The 24612-nt window shown below is 47.1% G+C and overlaps 1 protein-coding gene across 1 annotated transcript in view; it reads left to right on the forward strand.

The window, feature by feature from the left end:
• Nucleotides 1-24612, forward strand: part of CLPTM1 (CLPTM1 regulator of GABA type A receptor forward trafficking) — a 405433-nt gene that overhangs the window by 224724 nt on the left and 156097 nt on the right. Inside the window, exon 10 of the mRNA XM_086938446.1 lies at nt 4748-4938. Coding sequence (XP_086794572.1) covers nt 4748-4938 — 191 coding nt within the window. The remainder of the gene's footprint in view (nt 1-4747; nt 4939-24612) is intronic.

The raw sequence follows: 24612 nt of genomic DNA on the forward strand, positions 1-24612 counted from the left end.
GCTGGATCTCCTGCTAGGTCCCTCCTATGGGTGGGACCCAGGAAGGGGGTGGTTACACCCCTTTCCCTTTGTCCAGTTTCGCGCCATAGCTGGGGCTAGAGTGCCCCAGCACCGGTTTGAACTGGGCTTTGCCTGGGACACCTTGTGCGCCCCAGGCAGTGTCTAGTTTCATTCAACCCTACCTGCCCCAATCCACTATCTCCTGTCTGGGGTGGTGTAACACCTCCCTGTGACAGGAAACCTTTTGTCCAGGCCTCCCCTGCCGGAGTTTCGATCAGCAGCAGGAGGCCAGACTTGTGTCTGTGGCAGAAGCATCCATTTTGTGATGCTGAGGCTCTGGTTAGTTTTAACCGCGTTTAACCCTTTCCATGCTCATGACGAGCTCAGCTCGTCATGATGCACGGTTGAGCTGTGTTGATGACGAGCTGAGCTCGTCATGATTAGTAGGAATGACGAAAAGTCAGCATAGGAGGGGAAAACACCTAGCAGCCAAGGTGTTAAGGAAAGTAACATGTCTTCTCCCTCTAGAAGGATGGAATGCTACCCCCGTCACCAGGAATGGCGAGGGGGTAGTATTCCAAAGTGTATGACACCTTACACAACATGTTTTGATAAAGCCAAACCAGTTAGCATTTAACCGCGAGGTTCATAATATGGTATGGCAATATCCTAGAACAGCTATAAGGACATGGTTCCGAAAGCTGCAGACAGGCTCAGCTCATGCTATAGCACAATCTCACATAAAACCAAGCACTCTGCCTCCAGGATTGTTAAGGCCTGCCATAGGAGTGACTTATAGGTGTATATGTGTCCAAATATAGGTTTAGACATGGGTATACTATATCTAAGCAAGGGGTGATTGCACCACATTGCCCCAGCTGAGTGATCAGCCAGTTGTGCCAGTTTGGATGGCCAGCCAGGGGTGGCAAAAGATATGCTGCAGCCCCTGGTAGGCCTTGGATGCACCTATGCCCTGGGTACCTATAGTACACTATACAGGGGTTCAAAAGGTGACCCAGTATCCAATTGGAGATGTACCTAGGGTCCCCACCACCTACATTAAGGACAGAGCATTGGCCAGAATATCCACAGAGGATTGGGCCAGAACCTTGAACTCTACTACCCTGACCCCCTCGGAAGATCCGACCACTGCAGACAGTAAATTCAGGGAGTGGATTACCACGTCTCTGGACTCCATCCTCCCAATAAAAACTCGCGAGAATAAGAATGGGAAACTAGGATCTGCCCCATGGTACACTCCGGAACTCCTGACTCTCCGTAAACACTGCAAGAAAGCAGAACGGCTATGGAGGAAAGACTGGCAGCACGCCAGCAAAGATGCCTATCAGCGGTCGGTGAGAATATACAAATCTACCCTGAAGCTTGCGAAAGCCTCTCATTATGACACAAGAATTAAAAATTCCACTAACTCGGCAAGGGAATCTTATCTCATCGTAAAAGAGTTATTGAAAATACCTGCTCCACCCTCCTCCAACACACCCCCGGCGGACAGAAGTAACGAGCTGGCCAACTACTTTAATGCCAAAATCGACCGCATCTTAACTTCTCTGCCCCCTCTCGGCCTGTCGAACCATATGGACAATGAGGCATCCACAAATCACACAGGAAACAGCTTGCTTCCTCAGCTCACTACCTTTAGGGCAGTAACAAGGAACGAGGTAGACACTACTATGGCCAAAATGAAAAGCGGCTTCCCTTTAGATCCCGCCCCGATCGGATTCCTTAAAACTGTAGCCCCGGTCATAGTGCCCACAATCACGGAGCTCATAAACATATCGCTCTCCCAAGGTTCGGTCCCCCCAGCTGGAAAAGTGCAGTCGTTAAAGCACTCCTAAAGAAACCCCAGCTGGACCCAGCCGACATGGCGAACTACCGGCCAATCTCACTCCTCCCCTGTATCAGTAAAATGGCCGAAAAATTGGTCAATGGCCAACTGTCACAGTATCTAGAAGCCAACAACATCTTACGGCAGTCCCAGACTGGGTTTCGCCCGGGCCATGGCACGGACTCCGCCCTTCTCGCCGTCATCGAGGAGGCTAGGTGCATCCTGGATTCAGGAGGATCAGTGGCAGTGATCCTCCTGGATTTAAGCGCAGCCTTTGACACAGTCAACCATCGTGTCTTACTGCATCGGCTGGCTGCGGCAGGGATTGCAGGTTCGGCGCTCAGGTGGATAGTCTTTCCTCTCAGGGCGCTCGTTCCAGGTGTGGGATGGCAATTTCCATTCTGCCACCCTCCCCCTCATGAGCGGGGTCCCCCAGGGGTCATCATTAAGCCCAACTCTATTTAACGCTTACATGGCCCCTCTTGAAGATGTGGTTACCCAGACGACACCCAATTAGTCGTCTCACTTTCCCAACTGGACAAACACCCGGACAATCTGCAAAACTGCCTTAAAAATATCCACAACTGGAAGTGTGAGTCATCGCTCAAATTAAATGGCTCAAAGACTGAAGTCATGCTTCTGGGCAAGCAATGGACCACCATCCCTCCATCGGTCTGGCCAGACGTATTCGGGGAAATCCCCGCCCCGAAACAGGAAATTAAAACCTTAGGAGTATGGCTAGAACCCGAGCTGTCGATGAAAACTCAAGCTACCAAGACAGCAGGGACCTGCTTTGGCCTAATGCGCTCCATTCGGAAGATCCTCCCACTACTTCCGCCCCTATCCAGGAAACTCCTGGTCCAGGGCCTGGTGCTTGCGCGGCTGGACTACAGCAACATGGTATACCTCGGAGCTCCAGAAGCTACCATGGCAAACTCCAACGCACGCAGAACGCGGCCGCCCGGTTACTTTGGAATCTCCCTTCCAGAGTATCTGCCAAACCAGCAATCCAGGCTCTCCACTGGCTTCCTATACACCAAAGGGTCGAATTTAAGGCCCTGTGCACTGCACACAAACTGCTTAATGGTTCTTGCCCTGCTATTCTGAGAGACCTGGTGACTCCCTACAAAGCTCCCAGGTCCCTTCGCTCGGAGAACGAGAACCTGGCCAATGTCCCCAGACACAGGAAGACACGTACTGGCGGGCGTCGTTTTTCAGTTAAAGCATCCACCAGATGGAATGCACTCCCCCGCACCCTTTGGCTTGAACCCAATCATTTGATTTTTAGGAAAAAACTGAAAACGCTGTTGTTCCCTAAATAAAGTCCCTCCTTTTTTTGTCCTCGGGTCTCCATAAATATTATAGCGCGGGGATGCCCTCGGGTCACCAGGCGCTTTACAAATCGCTAAAATAAATAAAAATAAATTTTAAAGAGAGCAGATAGCCTGGGGCACTGATTAGCAGGATCCAGGCCAACTAAGTCGAAAACCAGCTAAACACTAGGCAAACAATCTGGGGTAACCATAGTCTGGTATCCACCTTCCTACACTTATTATTCACAAGAAATGCCCTAGTGCTGAATCTAGGTGTTTAGCACTGAGTTAGAAAAGTAATGTAAAAAGTAACTTATCTGTAATTTACTGTAAAAGCCTATTCATTCCAATGTGCTGTATTTGCTAAGTGATGCAACCTGCTGCATCCCCTGTAAATCAAACTAAGTACAAGTTGTATTGCATTTTCAAACTGTTCTAGATTCAGCAACTTATTACTGAAAAGTATTTTATGCTTACCTGTACCAGGTTCTAAAAATAAACAGTATATTTATACAAAAACAATTGGCCTAGCGTTCACTTCTTGAGTGTTTGAATTCATTTTCTGACTGAGTGGGTACATCAAATGCTTAACACTGTCCTCCGATACTGCCCGACAACTCTACCACAAATAGAGAGTTAAGTTCTATCTAACTGTAACCTCTGCCTACCTCTGGGGTCACTTGGACTTCATACACACTAGACCTCATTTTGGTGTAGTATATATAGAGCCAGTTTCCTACAACATACAAGGACATATATGTACTTACACTTACTCCATTCTCGCCTTCTTGGGGGATAACAATCTAACAAGGGAGTCGAAGCCCATGCGCACTATCACTGAAAGGAGGAGTCCCCATACCTTGTCTTTCGACTTGTTTGAAGAAAAACAACTTGCAAATATCCAAACCCAACACTAGATGGCAGGAGTAGGCAAAGCATGTGAATCTACAGCTCTACGTGCCAAGCATGAACAGATGCTTACAGGGTAAGTTACATTAACCTTTGGAATGCTCTCTGGAGCAAGAATTACAAATTTGGTTGTGCATATCTCATCTCAGAAGGGAACAAGGCACATGGTGCACTTCATTAAAAAGACATACATTAAAGCCAAGCAATTTTCAGTACACTCAGTTCAAAAATCAGAAAACCAAGTTCGTAGAGTTTGTCAAAGAATGTGAAGAAGAATCCTTCTGGTTCAGAACCCATTCCACTTATGAGGACCACCTTGTAAGGTCGATGCATTTATTTGTTTGTTCTAATTCAGTTTGCAATGTGAACAACACATATTAGCTCAATAAGCTATCAATTTTTTTTTTTTTTTTTTTTAAATTGAAAAATCATATTAGCTCTATAAGCTATTTAAAATTTGCATAGTGACTGAATTCGCAGTAGACCTGTCTTTGCATATTGAAGTACATAACCAACTAAGTTAAATGTTGTGTCTATCTAATTGAAAATATAAATCAATGCAAAATTCAAATTGCTAAATATATATTTTCTGATGCAGACTCCTGTAAAGCATGGTACGGATGAATTGTTGGTTGCATGATGCATGTTTTTTATGTAATACTGTCCTTCATTATTGCAGATATCCAGTTCTGGAACAGTCGGCAGTCCCTTGAAGGTCTCTCTGTGCGCTCTGTTATTTTTGGGGTTTTTCAGTCACTTGTGGTCCTTCTTTACATCATGGACAATGAGACCAACTTTGTTGTCCAGGTCAGCGTTTTCATAGGTTTGCTCATTGACTTCTGGAAGATCACCAAAGTTATGGATGTCAAGGTAAGCCTACTTCTGCAGACTAGAAATTATCTGTTTCCTTGTTTTTCTATTATCTTTCGTTTGATTCAGTCTGTACGATTTCAGAGATTGTTACTTCATCTGCAGTAGAAAATGTGTCCCAGGACTCCATCTCTGCTTTTCTCTACCCACACCACTCTGAGCTCGAAAAATTCACTCGACCGCTCACATTTGCGAGTCAGACTATTTAGGACAAGCTATTTTTAGGTCCTACTAGCCCTTTCTGGTGAGTAGGAAGACAAACTGACACTTGACCTCTGCCTCTGAAAACAGAGGAATTGGGACAAGATGGCAAGATTTAAAGTAAGTAAGTAAGTAATAGCTTTATTTCGATACGGTACATATCATAAAAGCAATACAAAACATCAAGTAAAAACATTACAAGGATACATAATATAAAATACCGTAGGGAATCATAATAAAAGCAGTAAGACATAAGTGTGCAAGTATAAGATATCCTTCAACATATATACGCCAGTATAAGATACAGTTCAACAGGGAGCACATTACTGGATCAACAGCTTCCTTGAGGTTCTTATGCGCCATGCCCAGCCTAAAAATTTTGCCATACAGCATGCAAAAAATGGGCGGGCATCTGAGCGCAATATACGTAGGGCTTCTAGGTGTGATCTTGTTCCCAGGCTCCTACACAAGGGCTTTAGCCATTTCGATCTAGGAGCTGCATAGGCATTGCACTCAAACAATAGGTGGGCGACAGACTCAACCCTTGAAACGCAGAACGGGCAATACAGAACCGTTTGTAGTGGAGGGTTCCAGGAGGAAGTTAGCAGTCCTAAGGGGAGTACACCCACCCTAAATTTAAAATACAGTGATCTGTCTCCAGAGTTATGAATAAAGTCTAGATAAGGTTCCCAGTGGGGGAGCTCTTTAACTAGCAAAAACTGGGCGACAGATTTGCAATGGTTGGAGTTACACATTCTCTTATTGTTTACCCATAACCAATAGGCCTTCTTTAGGAACTGTTTGGGCGGTGCTGTTTTGTTAACCCAAGCGTCTCCTAAACCCAACTCATAGAGCAGTCGTTTGAGCTCCCTAAGCCAGGATACCTTGTTGCAACCTGGAAGGGACAACAGATCTTTTATGGCGTCGGCGTAACTACACAGTTCTGGGACATTCCATATCCGGGACCAGAGTAGCAGGGGGCGCAATTTTGCTTGTTCACAAATTGGGTGGGTGCCTGTATCTAACAGGAGGGGGATTGTAGGAGTACTGTGGGGTAGCCTCATCAGATCTTTATGAAAGTTGTTTTCAAGATGGGCCAGGGTATCAACTCTCTGCGTGCCCCACAGTTCTGCGCCATACAGAGCTGCGCTTACAACCCTTGCTCTATAGATATCTAGCAGTGCCCCAATTGGTTTTAAGGATGAGGCTCGTTGTTCCTTGAGCAAGGCTCCTGTGACCCTTTTATGAGTCAGAAACACCTTTTGGTGGTGTGCCTTCCAACTCCTGGTATCGCAAAGACGTATTCCCAGGTAGTCAAATTCTTTGACTCTTTCAAGGGGGATAGAGTCTAAGACAGGAGGGGCAACGGGTTTCTTGGGGGGGTTAAGGACAAGGAATTTGGTCTTGCCTATATTTATAGCCAAACCCTTGGTGTCACAGAAGGATTTGAAGCTAGAAAGCAATTTCTGAATGCCCGCTGGGGATTTCGAGATCAGGAGGGTGTCGTCCGCAAACAGGAGCGTTGGGACTTTTCTTCCCTCCAGGGTAGGTGCATCCGCAGGATGTTGCAGGAGATGCTCCACCACTCCGTTAACATAGAGAGAGAACAGAGTGGGGGCAAGCACACACCCCTGGCGGACGCCCCTATCTACAGGGATACAAGATGTTTTTTCTCCCTGAATACCCCATCTGATCTGGGCGAAATTGTCTTCATGGAATTTTCTAAGCAAGAACAGCAAGTAGGGGGGTAGACCTAATCCATCAAGGACATTCCATAGTAGTGCCCGTGGGACCAGGTCGAAGGCAGTTCGCAAGTCTATAAAGACTAGATACAAAGTGCCCCCTCCCAGCACCACCACTTTCCAATATAGCATTAGAAGGCGGAATGTCTGCTCGATGGTGCCTGTCCCTGTTCTAAAACCTGCCTGAAAGTCGGACAGGATCTTTTGTTATGTTATGTTATGTTACCCCTTTGTTGAAGCGCAAACAGCTGCCCCAGCAACGGAGCGTCCCGGCGCTAACCTAACCAGTACCAGAGGAGTGGGTGGGATAACCAACAAAACTAGATGACAGAAAAGAGGTGGGTTTTAAGTTCCCTCCGGAAGACAGTCAGATTGGTTAGGGTGCGAATGTGTAGAGGCAGGGAGTTCCAGAGTTTTGCGCCTAGGACTTTGAATGAGCGTCCGCCCATTCTAGAGAGCTTGGTTCGGGGGACAGTCACGAGGTGCTGACCTAGTGAGCGCAAGGTGCGCTGGGGAGTGTAGGGTACAAGGAGCGGGCGTAGAAGTTCGGGGCAGTCCTCAGAATTAAGAATTTTAAATGCCATTGTGAGGGTTTTGAAGTGAATACGGGATTCAACAGGTAGCCAGTGAAGGTTACGAATGGTGGCTCTAGCAGAGCACCTGCGTGGGAGACCAATCACGGCTCTGGCAGCCGAGTTTTGAATGCGCTGCAGTCTTGCCAGTTCTGCTTTGTTTGCCCCTAAGAATAGAACGTTGGCATAGTCCAGCCGGGCAAGAATCATGGCTTGGATGATTAGCTGGCGGGTTCTGGCGTCAAAAAAACCTAGTATCGGGCTAAGGCTCCTCATTAGCCCCACACACGTAGCTGCCACTTTCTTTGTGTGGGACTGAAAATTGAGTGATGAGTCCAGCCAGACACCTAGGTTCTTGACTACATTTTTTGGGGCGGGGGTGGGGCCAAGCAGAGAGGGCCACCAATGATCGCTCCAAAGGCTTGGGGTTTTGCCAAGAAGAAGTACCTCCGTTTTCCCGGCGTTTAGCTGCAAGCAGTTGCGCGTCATCCACTGTGCAACTGCGGCTAGGCCATCCCTGAATTTAGTAGCCGAGGGAGATGGACCTTCAGAGAGTGTGATAACTAGCTGTGTGTCGTCAGCGTACGACACCAGCGTAAGGTCATACTCTTTAGCCACTACTGCAAGGGGCTGGACGTACAGGTTAAAAAGGGATGGGCTTAACGCCGATCCCTGGGGGACTCCCTGCTCGATGGAACTCGATGGGACTCCTTTCCTCATCAACCCACTGCAAAATCCTACCCAGTACCACTTTGCCCGCAACCTTCTGGGTTGAATCCAACAAACTGATAGGGCGATAGTTGGCTGGGTCGTCCCTGCTGCCTTTCTTAAAAATTGGCACAACTTCAGCGCCCCTCCAAGAGTCAGGAAAAGAGCCTCCTAGCAGAACCTCGTTTAGAAGTGAAGCAATTAATCTGCTCCACACTGCTGGGTAGGATTTCAGTAGATCACCTGGGATCCCATCAGGACCTGGAGCCTTATTGGAGACGATACCCCCAATTGCCCTTTCAACTTCCTGGCTAGTGAAGGGGCCGTCGGTGGCAAGGGGATTAGCTATTGGACTGGACATAAAGGAGATGACCCCAGTGTAGCAGAATATAGCTTGGAGAAGTGAACAAACCAAGCGTCACCAGGGATGTTACAAGTTATTTGCTGGTCAATGGGCTTATTCCTTGCTCTTAGAAGATCCCAAAACCCCTTTGAGTCCTTCCTGCTACTTGCCTCAGTTAGCTCACACCAGAAATGATATTCATAAGCCTCCTTCGCCTCAGCCACCGTTTTTTTGTAGAATTTCCTTGCGGATCTAATAGTGGCTGGATCCCTGTTCTTTACTGCAGAAATGAGCTCCCCCTTAGCAGCTCGGCATTTAGAGGAATACCATTTATCTCTAGCCTTGGAGGCACTTTTGGGTACAACCCTGGCCTTGGATTGGGGAATGATAAACAGTTCACTCAGTGTTGCTATGGTCTCTGTAAATAACGGTAAAACTTATATCCTAGATGGACTTAAAGCGTCAAGCCGAGGCTCCACCACAGACAAGATGGTCCCGGCTTGCGCCAGCCTTGCCTCGTCTGCTTTGACTTTTGCCCACTTCAGACGCCTGCCACAGTTGGACGGAGCAATTTCATGGGATGATTTCCAGATATGGACAGGCTTATCTTGCTTCTTCATCTGCCAAGGGGAAGTGAGGGTTAGGCAAAGGGGGTTATGATCACTTTCACAAGACGCTATAACCTCCATGTCTAGGTGGAAAGGCCAGAGATTATAGTTCAACATGATAAAGTCAATTCTGGAGGTGTGGCCCGTCCTGTTGTAAGTATGAGCACCCATAAGATCCGATTTTGATCGACCATTTGTTGATCTCAAGTTGTGTTCCATGCAAAGTGCATTGATGTCTATCGCACTTTGCGTCCATTTTGGAATCGGGTCGAGGGTCAGGATCGGGATTCCTCTTCTTGTGTCCTCATCAAAAGAATCCAAAATATCCTCCTTTGCCAGTGGTTCAAAACAACAGTTAAAGTCGCCTGCAAGAAGAACATAAGAGTCGATCTTGCAAACAGCTAGGTCGTTGCTTAGACCTGTCGATGGTAGACTTGATGTCCTGCTCCTAGCGCCCCTCAAATAAAGATTGAAAACCTCTAACGTCCTTCCCCCATGGCAGTGTATTGAGATCCTCTGGAGGTCAGGAGATTGGGTGGACCTTTGGCTCACTTTTAGACCCAGAGCAATGCTGACCCATATTAGAAGGCCGCCGGACGGGCGACCCTTAGATCCACTTTGTTGGAGAGCTGGAACAAAGTAGGTTGTAAAGCCTACTCTATGTTTTGGTTCCTGAGACCAGGTTTCTTGCAGAATACAGATGTTATAGGGCTCTAAGAACACATTCCATTCTGGGTTATCAAGGTTGCGAGCAAGCCCTGCCACATTCCAGCTTACAATCTTTAGCAGGGGTACAACTATGGTAGACTGACTAGGAGAGTGAATAGGGACGGATGGAATGGGCACAGCCACTAAAGGTAGCCTTTCTAAGGGCTCATTTTGAGGAATTTTGAGAGCCATGGTTTCCTCGAGCAGTTTTCCCACTGTTAAGGTGGCCTGGGTGGGTAACATGGATAGAATGTGGGAAGGTGCCAACCGATCTTCCCTACCTTGTGGGTAAAAATCACCTAGAGCGGTCAGGTCAGCTGGATCTACACCGCTCGCAACTATCAACCCCCCCCTCTGGGAGTGGACTATTTGGTGTTCTTACTAGGCCAAAAAAATGATCAATAACTAGGGGTTCAGTACACACGCGAGGAGATTCGCAAGGCCCATGAACTTGCAATGGCAATACATTTCCCACTGGATGGAAACCAGGGTGCCTGGAGAGTCAATCTACTTCCTCTAGGCCTCCAAATCTGTTTGAAGTTGGGAAGCCATTCCAGTGTGAAAAGGAATCCACACGATTATTAGGGCGGCTTCTCCTTGATTGGTGGTGAACTAGTGACCAGTTATCTGTTTGATTGTATATGGGGCGTGGGGGATAAAAAAAGGACAGTGGCCTAGGAATGACAGAGGACCCTTCACTGCAGGGCCACGAACATATATGCTGTGCCGTGTGCGGATCGTCAAAGGTTACAACTATACAATCCCCAGGATTGGTTTTCCTTGTTGGGCCCACCCATGGAGTTCTACGCACCATCAGGACTCTACTTCTACGGCCATTGGGAATAGGTCTATTGACATTAAGCCAATGCATTATTTTATTTTTCAAGGACCAGTGATTCTCGTGTTGGCCGCTACTAATCTGGGGAACACCCGTCAGCACAACTACAAAGTCGTTGGCCTCCGGGGGGAGGTCAATGTAACCCCCTCTAAAGTTATTCTTTGCCGGGAGATCCTGGGTAGGCTGGTGGGCCGCTTCGCCAGGATGGAGTTTGAGGGTGGCTCCAGGTTTAGGGTTGGCAGGTAGGTGTGTGGAGGCCCGTTTGGGGGCCTTGGGTTTTATGGCAGTTGAAATTTGGTCCACAGCCACAGTCCTCGGTTTGGGGACCGGGCGTGCAGTACTTGGTATTGTAGGGAGAAGTTGATGGGCTTGTGATGTGGGAGCTAAAGGTGTAGGATCAGCTACGGGGAGACCCTGGTTCTCAAGACTTCTCAGGCCGAGAGTGGCCAGAGCAATAATGCTCTTTTCCATCTCGAGTAGATTGTTTTCGATCCGTGAGAGTCTGAGATCTAAAGGGGAAAGGAGTTTTTTAAGGGATTCCCATACCAGATCTATGAATTCCCTATCATTTTTACCCAAACAATCTACCTGTAAGCCCTCAGCCTCTAAGGTGATGTTAGGTGGCTCAGCAGTTGACCCGACCCCCCTCCCTCCATTAGGGGCTGCTTCCCAGGGACCCGAACACCTTTAGTGTTAGGTGTCGAGCCTTTCGGCAGTGCCAAATGTTGTGACACCGCGATTTTCGCCTTCTTCCGAGAATAAGCGGAACGAGAGCGATGCTTCCGTTTTGGTTGGGTAACACTAGTGGCATTAAATAACACCGGGGGGGGGAGATTAGGAATAGCATTCTGAGTGCAAGAGGTGGCAGGTACACTCACTTCGTCTAGTTTGGGTGGTTGGACGGGGGGCGGAGAAGGGGCAAGTGGGAGCGGGGTCAGGTGAACCTCAGCCTGTGTGACTACACAATGGGGAATAGGAGGGCGCTCCGGAGTAACCGCAGCGGCTATGGGGCCTAGGGAGGATTTTTTGGAGGTAGCAATAACCTCGGACAATCTTCTAGCAGCTACCAACTCCAGAGATACCCGGGCTTGAAGTTTAGATATTTCTTGATCTATAGCAAAGTTGGTGCGGGTAATGAAGTCATCCATGGGGCCACTAATTGGATGGCCACCTTTAGAGGCCTTACTCCTGGTTATCCTAGTACACATACCTTAGTAAGAAGGAGAAAGCCAATCAACAGAAGAAGTGGGATGGTGAACGAGTAGTTTTGCTTTTTAAACCTCAGTGAGAACTGATGTGGAATAAAGGGCGAAAGAGGATGGGCCAGTCCAGTCCGCTCAGTCCTCGAACGGCCTCAAACGGCCCGCTCTTTGCCCGGTCTTAGCCCCGGCCTTAGCCCCGCGCGCGTCCCGCGTGCGCGTTGCTGTCACTGCTTATCAGGGAGAAGAACAGGAGGAGGGGGCGGGAAGAGGACCAGCTGCGGCCGATCAGCGCCGCTGAGCACGCTGGTCCTCGCAGTCCCGCCTCTGTCCTTGGGGTCAGCTGCAATGTCCCTGGAGGCGCGTTGGTGCTCCGATGCACGAGTGGAAACCCAGGGGCTGGCTCTTCAGCAAGGTCTCTTGCCTGCGAGCGGCTCCCGCGAAGCGGGGGCCGCGAGGCGTAGCAAAGTGGCCAGAGAGGCGGACAGGCAAACAGGCGAAGCACTCCCAACAAGGTCGGTGGTGAATCCCAAGAGACTCTCACTCCGTGATGATTTTAACTGGAGGAGGGGGCGGAAAGAGGACCAGCTGTGGCCGATCAGCGCCGCTGAGCACGCTGGTCCTCGCAGTCCCGCCTCTGTCCTTGGGGTCAGCTGCAATGACCCTGGAGGCGCGTTGGTGCTCCGATGCACGAGTGGAAACCCAGGGGCTGGCTCTTCAGCAAGGTCTCTTGCCTGCGAGCAGCTCCCGCGAAGCGTAGCAAAGTGGCCAGAGAGGCGGACAGGCAAACAGGCGAAGCACTCCCAACAAGGTCGGTGGTGAATCCCAAGAGACTCTCACTCCGTGATGATTTTAACTGGAGGAGGGGGCGGGAAGAGGACCAGCTGCGGCCGATCAGCGCCGCTGAGCACGCTGGTCCTCGCAGCCCCGCCTCTGTCCTTGGGGTCAGCTGCAATGTCCCTGGAGGCGCGTTGGTGCTCCGATGCACGAGTGGAAACCCAGGGGCTGGCTCTTCAGCAAGGTCTCTTGCCTGCGAGCGGCTCCCGCGAAGCGGGGGCCGCGAGGCATAGCAAAGTGGCCAGAGAGGCGGACAGGCAAACAGGCGAAGTACTCCCAACAAGGTCGGTGGTGAATCCCAAGAGACTCTCACTCCGTGATGATTTTAACTGGAGGAGGGGGCGGGAAGAGGACCAGCTGCGGCCGATCAGCGCCGCTGAGCACGCTGGTCCTCGCAGTCCCGCCTCTGTCCTTGGGGTCAGCTGCAATGTCCCTGGAGGCGCGTTGGTGCTCCGATGCACGAGTGGAAACCCAGGGGCTGGCTCTTCAGCAAGGTCTCTTGCCTGCGAGCGGCTCCCGCGAAGCGGGGGCCGCGAGGCGTAGCAAAGTGGCCAGAGAGGCGGACAGGCAAACAGGCGAAGCACTCCCAACAAGGTCGGTGGTGAAATAACGTACCATAGCAAAAGATGGATTATAATTCTAAATTGAATATTGTTGTATATACAGATCCTTTGATGAAAAAGCAGAGGCGGAGGAGATTATATAAGGCTACCTCAACTCCAGGATCAAGACTGGTACCACAAATTGAAAAATGCTATAAATGTAAGATATAATGATCACTCGTAGCTTTGACACCGTATGAGCCTAGAAAAAACCTTTCTGTAAAAAGTTAAAATCCTCATATACTGTATACTAATGAATGTTACATATACCTTTTTAGATTGAAGAAGTTTTTAACATAGTCCTGAGAAAGGTGTTCCAATCATCCAAGCACCGAAACGCGTCGACAATACTGGCTTTTTAACTGACTTTCTACATTTTGATATATTGAATTCCTTTTGTGATCTATAATGAAATATGTATGAAAATTTATGTGTAAGAAATTGTTTATATCAAGTTATTTGATAAAAAACTTTTCTTTTTTAATAAATATGGTTTTGATATAATCTGTTATCTTTTGATTGGTATATGTGTAATTGAGGACAGAATAGTTTTCTAGGACGTTTGTACAGTTAGCCAACTGTGTGCTCACTCAGTCAGTGAAGCTTTGTCCTTTGAGAGATTCTTTCCTGACAATGTTGTTTACTGCTTACCAGTCTATAGTGAGATGTCTCCCTGGACAGTGACTTGTGGACATTACTTGCAAACTTTCTTGATCGTTTTGGATACGAAATCAAAAGATACAACCATGATTGGCCATGGGAGGGTGACTCATGTTGTGTGATGGTGCTCCTTCCTAAGGCCTTTTTTTGGTTAGTACAGACTTGTCATAGTCCATGAGGATTACATGGATAGTGTTATAAAGAACAATCGCTTAGAGGTGGGAGTTTATTGCTGAAAGGTGCATTGCTGCATCCCTAATGCACTTATTGCCGTTCAGTTAAGGGGTGTGACCAATATCACAAATCACATTCTGACTCTTCACTGAGGCCAGTGTGCATTCACAAGCTAGGTATATAGTCACAAACAATCTCAAGCAAGGTCAACATTGTAGGAAAGTGGGTTTCTGTTGCAGTAACTCACTTCAACCACTTTTTGTCTGATTTCTGATGGACATTAATTTATGTGCCCTGGGTTCCTGCCATTTCAGTTTCCCATAGCCTGTGATCTTTCCCAAAACTGCACCTTTATAACCCAATTAGCACCTCTCTGGCCACATGTAAGTCCCTTGTAAAAGGTACCATGGATACCAAGGGCGCTGTGACCAGCGAAGGCCTCTAAGGGCTTCACATACTGTGCCACCCTTAGTGCAGAGTAAAGTGAAGAGTCAACATGACACGTGTGCCATGCCTCCAACCCACTGCCTATGGTATAGGTAAGACACCCCTCTAGCTGGGTGCACTATACCACCAGTGAGGGTACAGTTGCATGAGCACTGTACCCCTACAGTGTTGAAGTCTGTTCTTTAATATTTTGAGTGCGGTTAAGCCATAAAGAGCATATGGTCTTGGAGTTTGTCATTACGAACTCCACAGCACCATAATGGCTTTACTGAATCCTGCGAAGTTAGGTAGCAAACTTCTCTGCATAAGAAACACACATTGATGCCAGTGTGGGATTAAATATACAATGCACTCAGAGGTCATCTTAGAGATGTTGTCTGAAAAACAACCAACCATTGGTGGGCTCTCTGACTCTGAAACACCAGCCTGCCACTACGAGACAAGTTTCTGAACCTCTGGGGTGGGAGCCTTTGCTCCCTGAGCTCAGAAACAAAGCGTTTCCTGGGCGGAGGTGTTCACACCTTCCCCAGGTCAGGAAGAGCCCTCTTTGGCAGGGGAGCATCAAAGGCTTTTCTCCTTTGCAATGCGACCCCCAGCCTCTACTACTTTCAGGAGCAGATCCCCTTCCTGTCGCACCCCTTTTACGGTGGGAAAAATTAGAACAGCCCAGAAGGTGTGCCCACCTCTGCCAGCCCCACCACTCTGGTGAGGGAAGTGAGATAAAAGCCACTCTTCAGTGCCCACTATATTGCAGATGACAGGCACTCTCCAATCAGTGTTGGGGAGTGTTCCCACTCATGGGGCGAGAACACCAAGGGTGTAGTCACCCTAAGGTCACTAGCCCTTTGACTACTGACACAGTGACCCTTAAAACACCTCCTAAATACAGTATTTAGGGGACATACCTGATCCCAGAAGAGAGATTCTCACAACCTATGATGAAGCAGGACGAAATGATGCACAGCGAGGAGACTACAGAGAAGAACTGACTTGGCCCCAGCCATACGGGCCCGTCTGCAGTTTCCAGAAATCCTGCACCAGAAGTCGCCTTGTGTTGCAGCCAGCAACCTCCAGAACCCTTGGGAGGACTGATTGCATTCAACAAAGATTGGATCTCCTTTGAACACCAGCCCTGTTCAAAAGAATCTCCAGATAAACACTCTGAGCCTTCTGAAGACATAGAAATCTGGTACTTGGAACCACCACTGCACCTTCCGTCTACAGACGGAGTTTGAGTAGCCATCTGGTCCCAGCAAGGCCCCCACAGCACTCCAGAGTGCACTCCACTGTGAGTTGACCCCTCCAGGACTCCCCAACTTCGCCTGCAGCCTCTGCACGGAGACCCCTCCCAACTGCGAATGGCCCAGTGAGGTGAAATCTGACCTCAAAAGGCACTCCTGCATCCAGTTGTCCTGCACTCATGAGAAGAGGACCTGAAGTCCACCTACATTACCTGCCCAGCTGTTGGTTCCTCCCGGAAGACTTCCTGGACTGAGACTGCATTCAAAATCCAAAACCAAAAAAACTCATTGAAAATAGGGCACCCAACACCAAAATAGCACCCTACACCCGGCTGCCCCTGTGGGTGCACCTTGTGTGCTAACTCTGATCCAACTTTGCCTTGAGCTTAACCCCAGGAGCTTTGCTCTCTCAACCCTGTGGTTTACTCCAGAGCAGCCACCAACCAATGGTCCCCTAGCCCCATAGGCAAACATTGGGCCTCCCACCCGGCCACCCTAGTGCTGCTGAGGGTGCGTTTTGAGTGTATCCTTGACCCTGGGGGAACCTTTGTTCTAACCCTAGAAACTCACCCCTCAAGACCGTTTACTTGCCTGCAAACTGATAACCTCATGTTTGAGGCATATGAGCTGCAGATCCTACATTTAGCAATAGATCGCCACCTGGTGTTGGGTTCGGATGATTGCATGTTGTTGTCTTCTTGGAAGAATTCTTTTGTAGTCACGAGATAGGTGACTCCTCCCTTGGACAATACTGCGCATGGTCATCGACTCCATCCTCACATAGTTTTTTTCCGCCACTGGGTTCGGATGAAAGTTTTCCGCTCCGGCTAGAAAAAGACTTTTTCTGCTCTTTCGAAAGCGAGAAACTTCAAAAAAACTTCTTTCGACATCGAACACACTTTCGACATCACCAGCTACATTCCGGTGCGTCGACGCGGAGCAATGGGCCTATCGGCGCTGTGCGGCCTACGCCTCATGGAAAGAACTCCATTCAAGAGATGCCCGGTATGTCAAGTATAATTCCCTCAAAGCGACCATCACGAGGTTTGCAACCTGTCTCTCGCCAGAACACGACGAGTCGACCTGCATAGCCTGTGCCTCCTTCCGATCGAAGAAAACAATTCGAGATCGGAGGGCCCGTTGACCCGAAATGAGGAGATAGCACCAGCACCGAAGGCCATCTTTGAAGAGGAGATCGTCGAAGAAGTCTCCGAGGACAAATATCCAATCGAAGATTTCTCCGAAGACGAGGCTCCACTCGGCGCAGAAGAAGACTCGCCTGATCTCCAGATAATATCGGGGGCAGAGGCTTCGGACGATTCGATCCAGTCTCAACAACCCGTGAGTACATCTGCCCCTGCACGACAGACATTACCCAAACAGAAGGCAACGGTCAGCACTCCACCCATGGGGCCCAGTCGAGACCGACATTTACCCTCTAACGCCCCGCCTTCGGGCCCGGCTCCGAGGAAAGACAGTACCCCTTCCGGTGCCTTGGCACCGAAGAAACACCATGTGCCAGTTACACCTCCTCCATTGGCACCAAAACATCCTTCGGCACCGAACATAAAAAAACACTTCGGCGCCCAAAGACAAAGACACTTCGGCACCCGTACCATCGGCGCCAAACCCGAAAGCTTCTGGTTCAAAAAACAAGGAGGGGAAGCCAATTTCTGGCGTCACAGGCCCAGCAAAACCTGTCTCTACGCCAAAAATTCTAACACCGGTACCGAAGACCCCAGATAAGGCTGAACAACATTCGGCACCGAAAACATTGCCAAAAGACTCAAGTACTCCTCATAAGGCAAAAAGTACTAAACAACCTCTATCGGCTCTGAAAAGATCGACGCCGAAGAATGTTATACCAGAGGAAGAACTGTTTAAACCAGATCCTAGACAGAAAAAAGTCCATATTAATCCAAAAACTGGACATGTGGAAGCAATTCCTCATAAGAAGAGACCAGCAGACACACCACTTACACCTGTGGTCCCTGCCAAAAAGGGCTGTGCAACTTCTCCAATGCACCCTTCCTCTCCTTCACCTTGTTCCTCTCCTGTTACTCCATATGTACAACCTATAACTTCTCCTATTCACTCTCCTGCATCATCACACCACACTGATGAGTATGATCTGGGGGGGGGGGGGGGGGACACAAAAATACCCTTTAGATGAGGATGCGAACAAGGATTACCCTAAGGATGATGCAGTGCATATAATTTTTCAACAAAAATGCACCAGACATCCCTGATCCTCAGTACTACCCAACAAAACCTTCCCCTACAGAGGACAGTGTTGGTTTTAATCATTTGTTAAACAGAGCTGCACTTTACCATGGGGTTCCCATGCACTCTGATAACATTGAGGAGGACTTCTTGTTAGACACTTTTGAACAGTCACAGAGGTCTACTCAAATATTACCAATGATTAAGGGAGTCCTAAAACATGCTCCAGAGATTTTAAAGATCCAGTAAGGTGTAGGGTGTTAAATCCTAGAATCGAGAAAAAGTATAGGCCAGCACCAGCTGATCCAGTATACATTAAGGGTCATCTGCCACTAGACTCCTTGGTAGTGTCTAATGCGCGCAAAAGGGCCAATTCTCAAACTTTTGGGGGGGGACACCCCTGCCTGACAAAGAGTCCAAAATCATTGATGCGTCAGGGAAACGAATTGCTGCACAAGCAACAAACATATGGCGCATAGCAAACACACAGGCTTTAATCTCACGCTACAACAGGGCCATTACGATCAACTAGAAAAGTTAATGGAACACCTACCAGATCAACACAAGGATCTAGCAGCGGAGCTTTTACAAGAAGGCTAATTTATTTTCAAATGCCTCAATTAAATGTGCACTAGATGTAGCTGACACAGCATCCAGAGCAGTAAACACTAGTGTTATTCTCAGGCGTCCCGCGTGGTTACGCATCTCAGGTTTTAAACCAGAGGTACAAACTACCATTCTAAACCAGCCCTTTAATCAGAACCAATTGTTGGGGCCGGAGGTAGATAACACATTAGAAAAGATGAAAAAGGACACAGATACCGCCAAGTCTATGGGGGCGTTACAATACCCCAAAGCTAGAGGTTCCTTTCGCCGCTCCTCTTATAGAGGAGGCTCCAAGCAGACCGGCGCAGACACAACATCATCTTTTAAGACACACATGCAGACCCCCTCTAGTAGAGGATTTTTTAGAGGAGGATACAGAGGCAATAACAACAAAGGAAGAGGTAGTAACACCAACAGCTCCTCTTCCGCTCCTAAAGAATGACTTCCCTCTGCCTCCCCTACACTACTCCACTCCTGTGGGGGGCAAACTCTCACAGTTCCTACCTGTCTGGAACTCCATCACAACAGACAGGTGGTTAAGACAAATTATCCAACATGGCTACTGCCTAGAACTCACAGCAACCCCCCCAAACATACCACCCAGGCAGCATCCAATGTCTTCAGAACACATAACTCTGCTTCAACTGGAAGTTCTAGCACTCCTACAAAAATATGCTATTCAAGTAGTTCCATTAGAAGAACAAGGAACAGGAGTCTACTCCCTGTACTTCCTAATTCCAAAGAAAGACGGGACTTTAAGACCACTTCTCGACCTCAGGCCACTCAATCACTATTTATTGAATTTAAAATTACTTTTAAAGCGCACGTTCGCCAGCGGCTTCATGGCGCTACAACAAACAGAAACAGGGTGGGCAAGCCCATACATGATGAATAATTCAGATTATGGGGGGAGTAATTTAATTAAAGGCTTTAGAAAACAAAAGGGTCTTGAGTTGCTTTCTAAACTGGGGATAAAGAGTCAGGGTCCTAAGCTCAAGGGGGAGGGAATTCCAGAGGAGAGGGGCAAGGGTCGCAAATTTCGAGCCGCCCCATTTCTTCCTCCGAAAACGTGGGACCGTAAGAAGGGACTGGGTGGATGAACGGAGGTCTCTAGTGGGGACGTAGGAGGTAATCTCAGAAGAGATGAAAGCTGGAGCCGTGCCCAGTCTCGCTTGAAAAGTGATGGAAGCTAGCTTAAACTGGACACGCTCGCGAACGGGGAGCCAGTGTAAAGATTTAAGGAGGGGGGTGACATGGTGAAATTTGGGTAATTTGAACACCAGGCGGGCCGCCTGGTTTTGGACCTGTTGCAACCGCCTAAGACTATATGCAGGTATACTAGCATACAGGGCGTTGCCGTAATCCAGGCGGGAGATGACCATCGCCAAGGTGATCAATTTAAGGGCTTGAAAAGAAAAGAAACGGGACACCTTGCGTATAGTACATTCAATCAGATCATTTTCGCATGATTACTTTACAACAGGTACTCCCATTACTACAACAGGGAGATTTTCTGTCTACACTAGACCTAAAGGACGCCTATTTTCACATTCCAATAAATCCTGCGCACAGGAAGTATTTAAGGTTTGTCATACAAGGACAACACTATCTGTTCAAAGTCCTTCCATTCGGGATTACAACAGCACCACGAGTGTTTACAAAGTGCTTAGCAGTAGTGGCAGCACATCTCAGAAGACAACAAATACATGTCTTCCCCTACCTAGACGTCTGGGTCATAAAGGCAAGATCGTACAACCAGTGTGCACAACACACAAAGCAAACAATTCAAACACTGCACAACTTAGGGTTTACAATAAACTACACAAAGTCGCACCTAGAGCCTTCGCACGTTCATCAATATCTAGGAGCTACTATGAACACATCAGTAGCTCAAGCCTATCCCAGTCAAGCCAAGATTCAAAGTATTCAGAACTTAGTCTCCCTTTTTCAATGCCAGCACTCTCTACAAGCCAGAGTGTTCATGAAATTAATAGGGATGATGGCGTCTTGCATCTTCATAGTTCCCCACACAAGACTGCAAATGCGTCCACTACAGGAATGTCTAGCACAACAGTGGAATCGGGCTCAAAGTCAGCTTACAGACCTGGTGTTGGTGGACAGCCGTACATATCGCTCTCTACAATAGGGGAACACCAAAAATTTTACAAAGGGATGGCCGCTCCTAGAACCTGTTCCACAAGTAGTGCTCACGACAGACTCATCCCTCACAGGATGGGTAGCCCATCTACCACACAAGGTCAGTGGAACAATCAACAAACAGTTCCACATCAACCACCGAGAGCTGCTAGCAATTTTCCTAGCACTCAAAACCTTTCAAGTACAAATCCAGAACAAAGCTGTCTTAGTCCGAACGGACAGTATGACAGCCATGTACTACATACAAAAAACAGGGGGGACACTCTCTGCAACTGTCCCAATTTGCACAAAACATTTGGAGATGGGCCATTCCTCAAAACATACATCTGACAGTACCCTACGATAAAGCCTTACTGCACGCCCACACTACCACAAATTGAGATTATCTACTTTTATCTCTTTAAGCCTTTGGAGATCCACTGGACTCTGTGCACATTATACCTTACTTTGGTATAGTATATACCGAGCCAGCTTTCTACAAACATATTTTGGGTTTTTACAGATCTTATCATGTAATTGATGTGGTGAGCAGTGTTAATTGCATCTATGACAAATTGTTAATTTGGGGGATGTGGTGGACCATTTTAGTATCACTAAAATCTTGAAGACATTGATCCTGTACAGATCATTCTGCGTTTTCTGCCACCATCCTTTGCAGTCATGCCAAATGAACTCTTGACTATTACAGCTCCATTCAAACGCACTCCGATCCTATGGTGGTGAGTGCTCAGCAGGTCATTCGTAGGGATGCTTTTACAGTTACTTAAAAGGTTTGGAAAAAAATAATGATTTGGAAAGATGCTTCCACCTTTTTGTTTCTGGAGAAACAAGAGCTGGAACCACCAGGCAGTCCTCACCTTGGCTCTCTTCTTGTGTTTGTATAAGCTAGATTTTGGGGTTATGAACCACCAGCATGTTAGGTTTTTCAAGTAAATAGACCATATAAACATTTTTTCTCCATTGATGGTCATTTTCTGTTTATGATCTGTTTGGCCAGTGATGGTAGTCCCAAACATGTTTTGTTAACATTTCTTCACAGCACATTTAATATTGAAAAGTTCCCTCTGGATCATAATTTTGCTTTACTTCTGATTCCAACATTGGTTCTTTGAGCTATTCACTTGCTTGAATAATTGGGTCTTCTGACTGGAATTCACAGTACACTTCAATAGCAGTAAACAGTATGAAAATAGGCATAGGCCTGTTAAAAAAAATATATATTTGTTTAGTGTCAAATACGCCTCATTTAAAACAACCTGAATGTCGGCCAATGAGGTGGAAGCACTAGCTATTTATTACATCTAGAGGCCAACATAACTCCGAATTCTACTTCCCGTTGTGTGCGGGAGTGCAGATTCAGAGCTCTCCTAACCTTCCAGTCAACTAAAAATGTTTACTTTTCTGGTCTACCCTGCAATTGAACTAGTCTTTTGAGGGAATTTTGCTATTTTCTAAAGCACTGGGAACCTATGGACCTTTACGTATCAACTGTAACCATGGCTGACAGAAGAAATCTCTCTTCAGATTTTGTTCCTCCTGGGGCCAGAAGAAGATTGACACTGATGATCCCCAATCCCAGTGCATTTATTTCATTTATTCTGTTCATAAGGCAGCTTGCTTTGTCATTTGTAAAATCTTTACTTCATCTCTTCACATACTAAAACTGGTACAGGGAAACTTTCAAAAAGAGAAGACTATAGGTCTGTGCAAATATCTGTGCAGTGTGACATACTAATGATAACCAACATCTGCAAAGAAGATAAAATATTCAGAAAGCCATCCGACAATGACAGCTTACAAAAAGACGTCTCGATCAGTGACAAGACTGTCAGCGACTGTTACATGTATGTCTCCTCAACCACTGTTGTCAACACTTTCAGCTTCGACGGTGGGGGACTCTGTCAGACTCATCAATGATGGCAACACCATCAAAAACACTACTAATGTCGACAAGCATACAGTAGACGTCCATTCCGTTGAGGTCTATACCAATGACAGAAGTATTGGCCTCTACTGTTTTTTTGATAATAAATCTCCAACTCTACCATCCCAGACCTTAGCCTCGGAATAAGACTAGTATGCCAGTTACTTGGCATTGCAGACAGGAAACAACCCAACACAACTTTCCGTTTGCAGTTTTCTGGATTTTAAAGATGGAGTGAATGAGGACGAACCCCTCCATGAATGTGATCACAATCAAGATTACGTTCCTCATAATTTACGCACCAGTGTACCTTCTAGATACGATGGAGAGCAAGAAGTGATGCAGGTATTTATGGCCTTTCTCTACAAATTACAACAAATGGTGGGCCTTTTCAAAGATTGCTGCCACAGCACCCTGTGGGTCATCCTCCTCAGACGGCAATCCCTGTGGTACCGTACTGTCACCTCCACCACCTATCACTTTAACAGCTACACCTCATTGTCAACCATTGCCACAACCGCCTCCCCCCAGCTTCAAGAGCACCATCTCCCAGACCAGTCTCTAAACTTCTTGTCCCACAAACACCTGAGGATATGAATGATGAAGAATATACTGCTAATTCTGTATATTCTGATATAGATGAGGAGGTTGGGAAAATTTCACAAGGTGATGATGGAGATATTTATGATCTAGACCACAGGTTTTTTTTTATTATGTAGCCTGAATTTCATACCTTAATGTAAACGGTTGACATGCAATTCAATCTTCCTATGTAATCAGTTCAGCTACAATGTATCCTTCATGACTTTAATTTGAACAGCCATGAAAGTCTGTAAAATCTAGATCAATTCCAGATTTTGTACGGTTAGTAGGGCTATAACTAATGACGCCAGCTCCAGTTCAAGCTATGATTCCATGTCTATTTAGAGTGTTTTATAAAGTGTGAACATGACTGAAGGGTATCAGCACTGCACATATGGTTGATAAATAAATATAGATACATCAAAAGAAACAAACTCAAGTGAGGTATGGTATGTTGTCTCAAAAATAATAATAGATGTCCTTCTGATGTCCTTCATTCACTTATTAAGCCATGGGATAGAATCTTCAGGTGGTTTCTGATTCTGTTTGGAATCGGTTTAGATCCAGGAACCCTGGGAGCAAACATTGAGTGGGACTCTCTTGGGAAGGATGTTCTTCTGTCCTGTATAGATAATACTGTCATTTTGGTGCCCTTAGAGCTCAAGGGATGGGCTAACCAAAAGATTTGAGAGGATTCTATTTATATCTTTTTCACCTCTTTTTTAAACATATGGATTGATGGATTTGTTCGCACATTAAGTGGTAAGGAGTCCCAAATCCGTGGAGCAGCTCCCGAAAAGGAGCGTATGTAGGTTTTTTGTTTTCTGAATCTCAGGGGTTCAAGCCTGAGAGAGGGAGTGGCTGCCTCCTGAGTCAGATCTTTCTGCCTAGTACTTTGGTTTGGTAAAATGTAAGGCTTTGTGTGTGAGGCAAGCAATTTTCAGTCAAATTCTGTCATCAAGAGGGAGCCAGTCTATATGCCTAAGTGATGTGGAATTGTGGTTACAGTGTCTACTGCCTGTTACCAGTTTTGCTACAGAGTTGAGTCACTTTGAGGGAAGCTGTACTTGGGGAGATCTGAGAGGGTCGCAGATCTTTATTATAGTCTGGAGAACACTAATGGCTATAGTGCATGTTTGAAGTCTGAGGGAGGCTGGAGTGGTTTCACTTTCTTCAGTAGTTTGAATTAAAATGATGCGCTACACATGGTTGAAATGGTATGTGCTAACATGTTCGATTCTTATCCAGTGTTATTCTGAGGGATTGAGTAGAATCAATAATGGCAGGTTTGCAGTTAATGAC

The sequence above is a fragment of the Lissotriton vulgaris genome, chromosome 9 (assembly GCF_964263255.1).
Source record: "Lissotriton vulgaris chromosome 9, aLisVul1.2, whole genome shotgun sequence".
Lineage (NCBI taxonomy): Eukaryota > Metazoa > Chordata > Amphibia > Caudata > Salamandridae > Lissotriton > Lissotriton vulgaris.